The sequence below is a fragment of the Conger conger genome, chromosome 6, assembly GCF_963514075.1.
Source record: "Conger conger chromosome 6, fConCon1.1, whole genome shotgun sequence".
NCBI lineage: Eukaryota > Metazoa > Chordata > Actinopteri > Anguilliformes > Congridae > Conger > Conger conger.
In genome coordinates, this window is record NC_083765.1 from 56,922,115 (window position 1) to 56,937,350 (window position 15,236).

The 15,236-nt window shown below is 39.1% G+C and overlaps 1 protein-coding gene across 2 annotated transcripts in view; it reads left to right on the forward strand.

The window, feature by feature from the left end:
- Positions 1–500: 500 nt before the first annotated feature.
- The window catches only part of LOC133130530 (protein kinase C-binding protein NELL1-like), a 204,051-nt gene continuing 189,315 nt past the window's right edge, over positions 501–15,236 (forward strand). The window contains exons 1-2 of one of the 2 annotated variants that reach the window (XM_061245181.1): positions 501–635; positions 1,845–1,985. In XM_061245181.1, the coding sequence (XP_061101165.1) occupies positions 587–635; positions 1,845–1,985 (190 nt within the window). In that variant the 5' untranslated portion in view covers positions 501–586. The remainder of the gene's footprint in view (positions 636–1,844; positions 1,986–15,236) is intronic. The other variant, XM_061245182.1, reaches the window with a different exon arrangement.

The window sequence follows — 15,236 nt, forward strand, 5'->3', positions numbered from 1 at the left end:
CACTAATCCAGTCAAGACAATTTGCTTCCAAATTATGAATATTAGCTAACATACAGATCTTTAAATAGAACACAGGGTTCTGTGCTAGTATTACATGATATCCAATTTTATATTTATAACAACAGATACGTGCCAGCAATAATATGTATGATTACTGACAACAACAACCATCACTATTGTGAGGTTCTTGGCTTTGTTAGGAAACCCTTCCGCTAGCTGTAGAGTGGGGGGTGTCTATTTCTTCTAAAAAAGAATAAGGCAGAGAACTCGGCTTTAAATAAACGTATCATTGCTCAGAGTACGTAATATTGATTTTGAAAAGATTTTTTGTTTATTGACATTTCCTCAAAAAACCCGAGCACAAACAACTAAATGTTTTGTAGGTCAGAGGGAGCGCCACTGCACGGGTACAGGCGGATCCCCCATTTCATAGAGGTGGAATGATCCAATCAGCTACATCCAACATTGGTGTGTGCCGCATAGTTTCAAGACGGGCTCAGAGCAGCTGGTCAAGTTTGGATTTCTGCGAAGCTCAGAGCTTTGCCTTTCTCTGAGGAAACTGTACAGTTTCGACCACTATACACAAATGGATATTTTTGTGGCTATTTTACCAGTTCTACTCACAATAAAACCAGGTAGGTTCCAATCTCAAATCAAACTGAGTGATGCTATGCGCGATACATAATATTGTAGATTGTGACCACAATATATCTTGTGCCGTTTCGGGTATTCCTTTCTGCGTTTCAGTTGCCTTCGCGATGTAGCAACACGGTGATATTTTCCGATGCCATTTGTCTTAAAACTTACCCGTTATCCTACAACCAAAGCTACACTAAAGAAAGCCATTGCAATTTAATAACCGATTCCTAGGCATCTTAAGCGTAGTCTACCAGTCAGCTACCCCAGGGTTAAGGCACAAAATATTTATCGCACGGCGTCATTTAGCAGCTGTGACAGGTGTGATCCGAAGCTGCGTTAAGTACTGACGAATAGATCAGAGATATTATACATTTTATGTATATGACACACCTTGTGAAGTCGCAACTCCAACTTGTATATACACGCCAACAAAATATATACCAAATGTTCGAACTTTAACGAGTGAAAAATGTATTATTTGTGTAGGCGATGTCAAGCTTTTACAACTTACAAGAGCACATGGGTCTGTTCTATAAAACACGCGTCCAGTTGTAGGGCGTGCAACGGCGATGGATGCAGGGACGTAGGCTACTTTCAGCTCGAAATGGGACCGCAGTCAAAATGATACAGGGGTAGAAACTTGAGTTGGGCGGGGAGGGGCGGGGTGTTTCTAATTTTTATTGGAGCCCATTGCCAAAAAAAATTTATTCGCTACACGATGAATAGTATCAGTTGCATATTTAGTCTAACCAGTACATGCGGCACATCTTTAAATGTAATTGTGATGTATTTGCCATCAATCACTTAATTGTTGGCCCATCATGTGTAGCCTACTTTCTCCCCACAGTAACTGAATCAGTATCGGCTGAGTCATCACCAATCTTAACCCCAGCCTTATATGTATTTAAAAATAAAAACTAAAATAAATAAATAAATAAATAATACTAATACATATATATTTTCAAAGAATATTGAGCGAGAACCGGTGCTTGGGGTTACAATATCTTTACTGGTAGCCTGGGACTTTTAATAATTGCCTAGTTTTTGTCATGTGAGAATGAGGTCAAAGGATATTTTATTTATTTATTTATCTATCTGCAAAATAACCGAATACAGCATGAGCGGACTTCTTTAATGTGACACTTTATCGCCACGTTTGTTTTCTGTAACATTCTGCAATTCGCTAACATTGTCTTTCTTTTTAGTTTTAGGCTTTGGGATAGATCCCAAGTTACAAATAGATATCATCAATGAACTGGACTTGGCAAATGCAACTTTTGGAATAACCCAGGTGGCTGGTCTTCACAACAACAGCAAAGCCTTCCTGTTTCGAGGTAATGAACTGAGTGAGTGAGTAACGCTGATGTTCTGTAGTTAGTTGAAACGTTGTATTGGACAGTGAAATGTCTTGATTGACCACGATTGCAGATAGAGGTTTCATCACATTTCAATATTGTTCAATATAATAAAGGCAATGGCATATAATTTGAAGCATATTGCCGTTCTTAAGACACACTTATGGAAATTGGACCTATTTAATGACACCACTCTTATATGGTTATCTTTATGTTAACTGTAAATTGCTTCTCAGTCTAAAAACATTAGGTGAAATGTAATTAAACTATAATGAGATGAACCCAGGTACTGCAAGGTGTTGACATCAAGTTTGGAACATTATGATTGATGGTATCAGAGCAATGCAGTGGGCAAACACGTTGGTGTTACAGATTATCTTGGGTGATAATTTCTGCAATTTCCTAACGGCAAATAACATTCAATTCTTTGTCAAGTTGTGGGCATAGAACAATTGGAAAAAGCACCTTTAATCACCCTGAGGATCTTGCTAAACCCAACGATTGCTTGGTGTATGAACTGATGTGCTATTTGTGCGTGTTTTCTTTGAATCACTTGTGTATTCGGTGTGCTATTACAGCTTCTATTACTATTACTACTACGACTACTACTACTACTACTACTATAACTGCTACTACTCCTACTAGTAGAGTCCTTATTAGGCCACCGGTTCCAAGTGATTTGCATAAAGAAAAGAAAATGTACTAAACATGCAAACCTTGGCCTTGGTTTGGTGTGACAAATAATAATGATCACTTCGCTCATTCATAATATGTCTACAATCAGCAGTGGAAGTTGAGTGTTGATTGTTATCGATGCTGCATTCCTAGCCTCAGAATCCTGTGGTAGTGCTAGTTCCTTAGTCATATTCCTCCAGGTAGTGTTAAGAATTAATGAACCAACGGCAGTGCCAGTGATTGTGATTACAGTTTGAAATGGATGTTTGATTGTTATTTCTGGAAAGTAATTTCCTTGAAAAAAATTTGCCACCAGCACAAGCACCAGCACTCTTGTGCTGGTCTAGGGTCAGTTTAAGCAAACCTATATGGATAGTATATAAAACCTATATAGGTTGTATATTAAAACTGATATAGACAGCATAGCAAGCTGATTTAGGCAGCATTGCACACCAATACAGACATAGTAGCACACCGATATGGGCAAGGAAACAAGCCAATATGGACAATATGGACGCGGTACATCACATCGTTTTTTAGTGCAATAAGAGCTATCTCTGGCAGGTGCCTGTTGGTTTCGTTCCATCTTTTCATCTGTAATCGTGCTTGATATGGTGTACTGATGTGCTACCGCATCAGGAATGATTAAATAAAAAAATACTGAAATAAATCTAATCTCGCATACTGGAGATGGTTGGTACTGCGCTTACAATTGTTTTTAATGCTGTGATGGCTATATCACCCAGCCCTAGTGGACTACCTGGCAGAACGATATGGACGGTATAGCAAAACGATATGGACAACCTCGCACATCGATATTGACCATATTGCAAAAACCGATATGAGCAGCTTAGCTAACCAATATGGACAACGTAGCAGAATGATAAGGACAGCCTCGCGAAACAATACGCACAGCATAGCAAAAACTGATATGGACCGCATAGCAAACCGATACGCACAGCATAGCAAAAACTGATATGGACCGCATGGCAAACCAATACGCACAGCATAGCAAAAACTGATATGGACCGCATAGCAAACCGATACGCACAGCATAGCAAAAACTGATATGGACCGCATAGCAAACCAATATGCACAGTATAGCAAAAACTGATATGGACCGCATAGCAAACCGATATGGACCGCGTAGCTAACCAATATGGACAGCGTAGTGGATTGATAAGGACAGCCTCACAGAACAATATGGACAGTGTAGCAAGGCGATATGCACAGTATAGCAAAAACTGATATGGACCGCATAGCTAACCAATATGGACGCATAGCAAACCGGTATGGACAGGATAGCAAGCCAGTATGGATAGCACAGCAAACTGATGTGGACAGTATAGGTAACTGATGTGGACTGCATAGCATACCGGTATGTACAGGATAGAAAACCGATATAGACAGTGTAGCTAACCAATATGGACAGCATAGCAAACTGATATGGACAGTATAGTAAGCAGGTTTGAATAGGGGGAAACTTAACCTACATCAGTTCTCCTATGTTTTGCGAACGTGCCTTGGCCACATTTCAGATGCACAGACCCTTCACTATAATCTGTGCAGGTGGGGCTCCATGGCAGTAATTGTGATTCTGATGCTGTGATAAGAATGGTTTCTTGTTTTAAGGGATATGTACCTGCTTAATATTGCAGGAATGTTGTCAAAAACTCTAACAATCTGGTTTAGTTAACTGTGCCCGATTTATGTTGTTGCTTTATTAGAAATAAAGCAACGGGGGTCAGCATGCTTCTGACCACAAGCCCTGTAAATATCTCCTTGGTTGTCCGGGAACTGGTACTGAGAACAAGGATTTATTGCTGCAATTTACCCCCTAAATTACAATAGCCAGAAGTTACAGATGGAGCCTTAAATAAAGTTGTGATCAGTCCCGACACTCTAATATGGCAGAGGAGAGCGAAATCAAATCCACATGCTTAAGTGCTCGCAGCCTCAGTTTATTATATGTCCTGTTGATACAGTCGAATACTGACGTTCTAACTGCTCTCAGCCGTGTAATGAAGACGTAATGATATCGATGTAGAAACGTTCTATTGCCGTTTGTGATTGTAGCAGTCCTCCTGCCCAGCAGTTTAGGATTACGCATTCTGCAGGAGGTGTCTTAATTTGTTTTTTTGGTGTCAATAAGAAAGAGAAACACAAAGACTCCCAGCGAGCCCAGTGATTATTATTTCACACATTTAATTTGTTCACGACTGCAGGTGTTTCTTGCTTTCTGCGCTCTGCATAATTTGCATGGCACCCTAAAAGCATGGGGAAAAACTGACAATTAAAACTTGATTTCACTATTGCTCCTTTTATTATTATCATTATCATTATCATTATCATTATCATTATCATTATTATTATTATTATTATTATTATTATTTTACTTTGGATTGGTTAATCAAAAAACTGGAACAGGTTTGTTTAGAAGTGAAGTGTATAAATAAATCTGGGGCAGCGTGGCGTTGAGGAGGCCGCAGCAGACAAACGGCTGGATAAAGTGTGCAGGGCCCTTTTCAGTCTGTCGGAACAGCATGTGGGATGATTCAGCGGAGAGGTGTTTACATCATCATTATTTGTTGTTCTCTTCTGCGCGTCCGATGTCATCTATGGTTTTACTGCCTTTAAAGGATGTGAAAACATAGATGTCAGTGTTTACCAGCACGCCGCCGTGCACCCTGATGTCAGAGGTACATGTTTTTCTGCTCTCTGCTTTAAAAAGTAATGAAGAGCCACACATTCACACTGCCCTGTGGAAATGGCCTGTGCTGTCATTCTGTAGATGGAATGCATTATGCATTCATTGTGAAATTGAGAAAATGCATTGAAATTGGCAACTTTACTGGTAAAATTTTAGAATTTTTGTATTTGCTTGTGTGTTCAATTTGTGTCAGGGGTTCCTTCATTTACATATTTCTAAGTCGGGTCCTTGCCTTCACCAATCTCATACAGCATTGTGTGCTTGTCACTGTAGCCTTTCTACCAGTCAAACAAGCAGACCCAGAAACCAGCATACCTACAGGTAGATTTATATTGTTTTAACATTTTAGACACCACTGAAATTGCTGAGATTTGAACTGTTTTCACTGACACTTATAACCGAATTCATAGGATTTTATGTTTTGGTTTAGAGTCCTGTTTTGTTTCTGGGATCTGCAATATTGTTTTATGATTTTACTAGCATCATATGAGTTAAAGCATTTCAAGTATAGGGGAGATTGGGGTCTGTTGTGACACATGGTCGATTGTTAGGCAATGTTTTCTCTGCACAAAATGTCCACAAAACTGCTCTGTTGAAATCTGAGGTGAAAGAGGACATGTTTGTTACTGATTGGGCAAAAAAAACAATCCTAACAATGGACCCCGTGTGTCAACAGACCCCGATATCCACTATGTTTGAACCAGGCCTTTCTAACTTGATCTGAGTTTGAATTGTAACATGTTCTGATGAGGCAAAGTCATAAGTGTATGAAACTGCGTTGAACAGGTACAACTTTAGGTTCAGAAGCTGTTTAATTTTGAAAAAGGATGGAAGGCACATTTGCTGGATCAATGGTCACTGTATGCCAGGAACAGGCATTTCACTTCATAAAAGTTAATTAACTTCAAGGAAAGTTCACTTTCACAGTCAACAAGTTTTCAATTATTTATGCCTCATATAAGTTTCCATTCCATTAATATAAAATTTTAAACATTGCCTTTTTTTTCCACATATTCTCGATTGATATCAAGTTAAAACCTTTTTTTCACAGACATTAGATTGTGCAGTTATACAACCACCATTCCAAATATTTGAAAAAGCACAATGAAATGATTGATTGGGATATAAGATACTTAATTCAATATATACTATACTTAACCCATGGGTTTCATTTTGATTCAAATGGATGCATTTTGTAACCAGTGACTAAGCCTTTGTAAGTTTGGTTGCTGGGTTGTTTCTATTTGTTGTTGATCATCATCATATTTGCTTTTTTGCCTATATGGTTTCTTTGAATATACTGAGATAAGGAAACAAGATAATTGAATTGAGACATGTTAAGGAAATGCATATCAATAATCTGCAATTTTAAGAAAAAAGGTTTTGACATAAACATAATTTGTGCCCCCCCCCAAGCCTTCATTATAGTGCATTTTTATATAACGTGAATAAATGTCAGTCATCGTTAAATGGGATCTATAATCTACAGCATTTCTGCATACGTTTTATTTCTGTATTGCTTTAAAATGTTCTGGGTATATATCTGACACCTGCTCACCATTGCACAGGTGGTAATAAGGAGACGGAATACAATAGCATTGACCCTTTTATTTCATTCTTTCACTTTTTCATTGACACCGTTGATTACTTTGTGAGGTCAATTTAGTTTTGAAGAAAAAAAGTAATTCTTGCATTTCATTAGATGTCGAAGTTAAGGCAAAATGTAATTATTCTGGTTATCTTTTTATGAAACTTTATGTTACACTACATTACATTAATGGCATTTGGCAGACGCTCTTATCCAGAGCAACGTACAGTTGATTAGACTAAGCAGGAGACAATCCTCCCCTGGAGCAATGCAGGGTTAAGGGCCTTACTCAAGGGCCCAACGGCTGGGTGGACCTTATTGTGGCTACACCAGGGATTGAACCACCCCGACCTTGCGGGTCCCAATCATGCACCTTAACCGCTGTAGTCTATGCATGTGGTGGTTGTATACTGTAACAAAATGTAAAAAAACCAATTTGATTTAAAATCTACTTGTGATTGCTTGAACTGCACATGGAATTCAGAATACAATTCAATGAAGATTCATTGAATGACATTACTTCCTTAGACACCAAGTTATTTTAATGATGAAATTACCCTGCTGCCATTTAACCGTAATTATGGATCCACACCATTATGTAAATCTTGAATTATGCATTTACTGTATGCATGAGGTCATTTTTCAAAAGGCTGACCTTTGGCAAACTGTATAGTGAGAAGACCACATCCTGTGTTTTCAGATTTTATACCGTCTCTTCAGAATCGGAAAATGGTCTCAATTGTGAAGATACTGTATCTGTTCTTACATTTACTTAAACTTTCGTCTGGACTAGCCCAACATCATTTCTAGTATATCTTGCAAGCCAATGTGCTGCTCATAAACAGATGGCATTTCCATCTTTTTATTCCCCCTTCTGCTTCCTCCCCCCACATCATATATTCTTTATTTTTATTATGCGTTTTAAAAAACAGTTTTTTTCCATGGCCTATTTTTCTTTCTAGGTCATTGAGTTACACAGGGTGAGGTGCTGTTCGGATCCCATCTTTACCATTTATAAAGATGACGCACTGTCACAGAGCACTCTTCCAATTGATAAGTGTTGTTGTGAGGGCGGAGTGTTTTTCTTCTTTAGTTTTACAATTCTCGTTTGCTGAGACTCATTCCTCAGTACTTTGTTTCATTTTGTTGCATTAAATGCTTTTGCAATTGATTAAAGGCCTACATCATCCGCGTCAGCAGTCTCTTCCTGGTATTTAAACCGGCCACAAAATGGCCACAAAACGGCCGCGCCATTTTCCCCCCTCCCCCTCTGCCTCCTGTGGTCAGCTCACTGCGTTAACATGGGCCGTGACGAAACTGTCCCGTAGCTTAAGTGGAGAGAATGCAATAGTGAAGGCGAAGGAGAGGGAATGAGGGGCAAAATAACCGTCAAATAACTCATTTAGAAGATCAACAGTGTTGTCAGAGGTGTCAAGGTTTTTGGGTCGATCTCAAAGAGGCAGATTAGGAGGGCTCAGACGTTTATATTTAGCAACATCCAATAATTATTCAGAAACATCCATCATGCCATGTGGGAAATCGTTTTATGAACAACTCTGAAAAATAGCAGTCCAAAAATATGCATACTTCTCCTTTTCTTTTACTTTAATCAGTAAGGAATACAAATATAAGAGTCCAGGCTCAAAAATAAATATGCATGTGGGCCTTTAATGACTTGTTGACAATGTATTCGTTTAGGCATACCTTCTTGAGAAATCCTTTCTGTTATCCATAAATACTGACTGTCTGTAAGCAGTAAAAATAGGGTCTGCCCACATACAGTAGCTGCAGATAATGTAGAATTAATGTCTGTAACGATGGAATAATTCATGTTCAACATTTGCTACAGGATGCATTAATATAAATCTAGCAGAAATTTTGGCAGGTATTCCTGATCTTATGCAACTTCAAAAATTGAGGCTTAATGCAACATACTGTAATGGCTTCCGAAATGGTTTACATATGCTGAAAGCATTGTTCAGAGACTGTAATAATGCTTTTCCTTAAGGTATTGAATGCATTATACTTAGGAGTGCTTACTGTAACAAGACCCTTTATTACCCTTATTACTAGTGATGCAGAAGGGTAGCAATTAATTTGTGGTTCATCTTAAATATTAATGATGCAAATTGCCTTTAAAATATGCAAAACACTGCATTTTAATCAAAGGGCAGAAGACACGTGTGTACGTGTGTTTTTGCAGTTTAGGCATTATTTTTGATTGTGATAATTTTGTGTGCTCTATATATGTATTCGACTTTGTATGCAGTTCAAGCAACTGACAGTATTTTCCACCCAGTTCTCTTATTGTATTAGGTATTAGGGAGGGCAACCGGGCATTTCCGGAAACCAGCATGAATATTTTTTGGCTCAGCACTGAGGGGATCCGTAAAGGCGAACAGCACACTAGCACTTAGTTTTTGTATGTTTTATCACCACTCCTGTGAAGTAAAGAATGGACAAACTACGTTTTCTGTGAGAGATGTATTGTCGAGTTCACGTGCATACACTGCGGTCTTACATTCTGAAGCTCTATTTTGCCCTCCCGACTGATACCAATTAGGAGTGTAAAAGTTGGTACCAAATGAAAGTATTCCTGTGCGCCAAGGTTGTTTGTGTTAAGACACTCTGACTATGCAACAGCATGCTCCCTTTTAAGAACTGCCCTTGTTTATGTGGAAGTCCATTATAATAATAATCTTAGATTTGTCAGCTGTATGGCTAATACCACTTCAGCCACAGCAGAACCTCTGAGACTGGGGCATTGTTTGATATGAAGCTCTACAGGGGCACCTGCACTTACAAGCACTTGTGGTGTGAAAATTGAAATTGTGTCCTCTTTTATAGTCAACATGTAGCCATAAGTTGGAGGATGGGTGAATGGAGAAGCATCAATTGTACAGCGCTTTGGATAAAGGCGCTATATAAATGCCTGCCATTTGCCATTGATTGGCAGCTGCTGGTGCAGAATCGGATGTCATCATCTTAGTTGGCTGAAAGCCTCCCTCCCTGGCTGAGGCTAGTGCAGATTATAATGTGGGGCTGCCATGGTCGATACTGGACAGAGCCCATCCATGCATCCAGCATACATTTTTTTTTTTTATGCCGGATACTAGAGCTAGAATGTCAACCGAGACAAAATGCTGGTGTGCACCATTTGAGTTTCTGACTTTGAAAGTGGAAAGTGGTCGGCCTAGCAAACAGTAAATTAGGGAATCTTTTGGCATCTTAAGTCTGTTGCGTGGCTATTTTCGGCAATGGAAATTGAAACGGTGTTTGGGTTCCTGTCCATACACATCCAGATATTCAAGCATTCGAACTGTCTGTGGAGAGAACACACGGATGGAGGACGTTCTGAGGCCTATTATTTATAAGTGTTGTGTCCTGTTTGCAGTCCCTGTCCTCAGGACTGTTTCGTTGTTCAGCAATGCTCTCGGCAGTCACTGCCATTCATTTTACACGTTTACCCAATGCGTTTTGAATTTAAATAAAGCATGTTCCTGATACAGTGTTTAGTTCATTTCTCCTTCCATGCACATTTTTTCTTTTGCCAGTGTCCCAATTTCGACTTCGACGTCTGCTGTCTCCTCTGACCATACAGACAGTACTGTAAAGAACTCTTTCCAGTGTGAGATGGATGCAGCGTTTTGATGGCGCAGAATTTCCCATTTCAGGATGCCTCGAAAGCCAGAGAAAGAGTTCTTGAGAACAGCCTCTGATCTTGGAGGATGGGGAGATTGTGGAAATCAATCTGACTTGGCCGTCATTGACTAGCGTGGCTCAGGGGGAGCGAGGGATGGGGTGAGGCTCCAAGGAGGGGTATTTGGGCTTTTGAACAACTTGGATTTGATGTTTTGTGATTTAAAAATCGTGTTGGAGTGCAGTTCTTTTGTTTTCCAAGAGGTATGTAGGGTATGCTGTGCTGCTCCTCTTTTGCCATGCTACTCTTTTTTTTCTTTTTTTATAATTATTTATTTATTTTCTTCATTGTAGCCTTGTTGGAGTGCATTCTGTTGTAATACCTGAGTTTTGGAGCGTGTCTAGGAGCGGGATTTTAGGAGTGAAACCAATCATACTTATAAAGGCATGGTGGCTCAGGAAAGGATCCAGTGAACTGGACCACCTAGTTGGATGGCTGTGCTGCTGTAAACAGGCAGAAAGAAAACTATTAAGAAGAGTACTCGAGTAAACACGGGGACAAATTGACTTGTAATTGTTTTGAAAATCGTAAAAATGTCCCTAATGGCCTGTTCTTGGCATATTTCTGTGAAATTGGTAGTACCAGAAATCTGATGGAAAGGTGAAAAATATAACTGTGTTTTTTCCCTGAACACCATCCTCACCTGAGAATGACTGGCAAGTATATGAAAGCAATGCATTTGATTTGCCATAGGTAAGTGGAGGAGTATGAAGGCCTTTCACATTTTGATTAACCTTCAGCAAGTAATTTAGACTGTTTACTAGGTGAAGTGCTAGTAAAGTATTTTTTTAAGTTGATAAAATTCCAACGATCAATAAAGTGCTCGTGTAGAACGTACACACACATACACACACACAGCCGAATGTTTGAACTGCTGCTTAAAAAGGTAAGCTTGTGGGAAATTTAACGGTGGAAGAACATAGTGTTATTTTTAGGTCAGATGGAAGCTCATGTCATATTATCAATCCTTCAAAAGTGCACCGTGTTCTGTTTTTCAAAGGGAAGCCATCCCAACTGTAGAGACTGGCAGTATCAAACACAAGGCAAGAGTTGAGCATTTAGGATTCATTGGCTGTCATTGAGCACACTGCAGCTGATGCTAACAGGCTTTTCATGTTTATCTTTGAGCTGAGTGAGTGCTGTTGGAGTGTGTAGTGTGGCAGATCTGTGAAAAGGTAGTAATGGAAAATTATATTTCAGTGCATCACCTTAGGATCAGAACTCTGATTACATTCTAGAAAATCCATTCAAAATGGAAGCTGTGCTTCCACTATCTTCTCTAATGGTAAAGTAATGTGAGTAAGTAAGAACATTTATGCTGATATTCAAGGCTTTCAGCCAGTTATTCCTCTCTATAGTTTTACACACAAGGGACAGTTTAACCAATGTAGGTACAGGAAGAGAAAACAAAAACGAAAGCTTTTCTCCATATTTCCACACCAGGTGTTTATTTTATAGCGTTCGCCAAGGGTGCTGATACGTACGGAGCCCCTAAAGGGACATTGCCAAAACAAAAAAAAAAAAAGTAGTGTGCTCATGTGAAACTAACTTGTGCACGCGATATACCTTCTGACTTACTAAGTCGTGCGCAGGAATTAGCAACTTGTGAGCGCAAGATACTTTCCTTTTTATTTTTTGGCAATGTCCCTTTAGGATCTTTGTAGATATGACGTTATGTATATACAAAAAGGAAGAGTAAACAAAATCAGTCTATACACAGTATTCAAAATGATGATTGCCAAAGACTTCTCACTTTTTTGTCTAGAGACACAAAGTCCACATAGGCACCATTAAGAAAGTCCCCCAGGTAATACCCAGACTGGCTTACAAAGCTAACCCCCTCAAAATGTGGAACAATCACTAGCTCTCCAAAAGATAGGATATCATAATCTGTCTGCACAATAATACGGTAATAATATATTTCCAAATCTTGAAACAGTCCCCCTTTAAATATATACTCTTCTGCGCCAACCAGTGTGGCACACGATTTTATTACATCATTTCAAAAGCATCTTTTCGCTAAGCAGGAGTATAATTTTAACTAACTATAACCTAAAGTACCCTACTTTTAATAGTATTTTAATAGCCAAACAAAATTTTTGATGAGGATTTCCCACCAGATGCAACCTACATTTAGTAATGTTTCATTTCATGTTCAGAAATTAAAGCGGACCAGCATTTTAAAATAATCTGTCACCCATGAAGTCCGCTTTTCTCAAGAACAAATTAAATATACTTTGCATGAATTTTAATTACTGATGCAACTGCAATTGGGAAACTGAAGACTGCACTAATGCAATGCAATTTCCATTTCCGTACTGTATGTGCATGGATAGTTGTCTTTTCACTTTGTTTATACTTTTTTGTTGTTGATTCTTTTACTTGAACCATTTTAGAAAAAAAGATAAATGGCACCCATACCCCTCTGGAAACTTCTGGCAACGTCCAATAGAGCACAAAATCCAAGGCGACCACCGTCAGCCATTTTGTAAATTGGATGTGCTGTATCATTTGAACAAGATGGGCAAGATAAATTAATTGGGTGTCTTTTCCCACTAATCTTGGGTCAGCAAAGTATGGTTGGTTTCTGGTCCTCTAAACCTTGAAATCCAAGACGGTGGCAGTCACCAATGGGGAAAATCAGATATTCCATGTCGTTTGAACTATTTGGACTAGAGATCTGTACTCTCAGATCAACCAATACAATGGGGAGGTCATCTTTATCTTGAAATCCAAGATATGGCAAATCTGATTACTGATTGAGCCGGTACGAAAAATGTGGTTATAGAATCCACTGAATTGACTGCCATAGAAGCTGGCACAGCAAATATTTGAAATGAGAAGAATTCCCAATGTCCGTGATGGGCTAATGGCAAAACGCAATCAGAGCCACAAGTCACCGAAACTAGGTAGGTGTGTATATTATATATGATGGAATGGGAGCAACTTCTTTACATATACAAATGGCCTTCAAATGTAGCTGCATTTGCCACATGTAATGAGATTTTCAGCATGGTCACAGATATGAATTTGGTTTTAATGAGGTTTTAAAATACTATTTCAGGACATCTCCGCTAACTGCAGTCCCATGTGAGCAGTTAGAAATCCTAGGGCTCATCTGAACAAAAAAATGATTAAACCGATTTAAAAAAAAAAAAAACTTGCAAAGAGAATCAGCCAGTGCTTCACCCTACAGAAACAGCAGCCTTTGTCTGAGAGGCTTGGGTTGCATATTCTTGTAAAATGTCAACTCTCGGGGAGGTAGTTCGGAATCATTCAATGGAGGATTTCAGGTTTTTTTTAATCTTTTTTTTTTTTTTTCCCAAAATGAGCTGGGTTGCGTAATTATCACTTTGAATGACTACAGTGACACGTAGTCACTTTCCTCCATCTGCTATCATCTAAATGGAGAGTGTACCAGGACTTCAGCCCAGATTCATCATCACCATTTTAATAACCCTCCTCACTGATGACAGGACTTCTGGCATAATTCAGCACCTTCTATCGTGTGAACACCCTCCGAGCGGCTCATGGATGTCAGCCATGAGCTTCAAATGCCTGGCGATACCTGCGGTACCTCCTGCTGCCTTCCCTCTCCAACATGGCCCCATTGAGTTATGCTGCTGACGCCGGGCTTGAGATCTGGTCAATCACTGCATTTTGTCTTCAAACCAAATGAATTTAACCGTCATACATTTCGGATCTTGTCAAAAGATTTTTAGACTATTTGTTTCAAATGTGTGCTTCAGAAGCACTCGCTCTTTCCGTCCCGAGTGCAATATGAAGTGTCTCCACCCAAGGGGTTCTGGCTTTGGTTGAGAAAATGTAAGTGGTTTTAACAGGGGCGCAAAACAATAGTGTAGCAGTCATTTGAATCGGATTGGTTGGTTGAAAAGGTATAAGGTTGAGTGCCATTTGGCACTCTTGAGATTTTATGGTATTTATGCTTGAGTGCCATATGGCAGTCTTGGGACTGAACAGGTTAAAGGGTGACATTTTTAGGGCAGTGCTGATCAATTTGGTCTTACTCAAAAATCCATGTGTCATTAGTTGTCATGGAAATGGGAAATCAGGGACTGAATAGCTGAACTGTGTGATTTGGTCTTGACAGGAAAATCACAGTGACTACTTTCTGAAAGCATTGTATGTGGCATTAAAATGGGGGAAAATTCATGATTGTCTAATCCTTTAATTGCCATTGGCTTGTGAATTCTCCTTTCTCATTTGACCATGAAAGGAAATAGCCTTTCTTACCTAAAGGAAAATAGCTTTTCTTCCCTTATTTATGTAATAACATATCGGCAAAGTATTTTGAATTATACTTTGGCTGGGCAGTTCAGCAGTGTATTTTCAGGTTGGCTCTATGTATTCTGTTTGTTTGGCCTATTTTTTATGTGAGACTGGCAACTGTCAAGTTACTACAGAATACTACTATAATGTTCAAAAGGATAAAATTCCTTTACATTCACCTTGCATAGACTGTACACCATGGTTAGGGAACATGTCTTTCTATCTGGGGTTTAAGTCTACTGATACATACTGATTAAGTATTCTTGGTGCCAGTTGAAT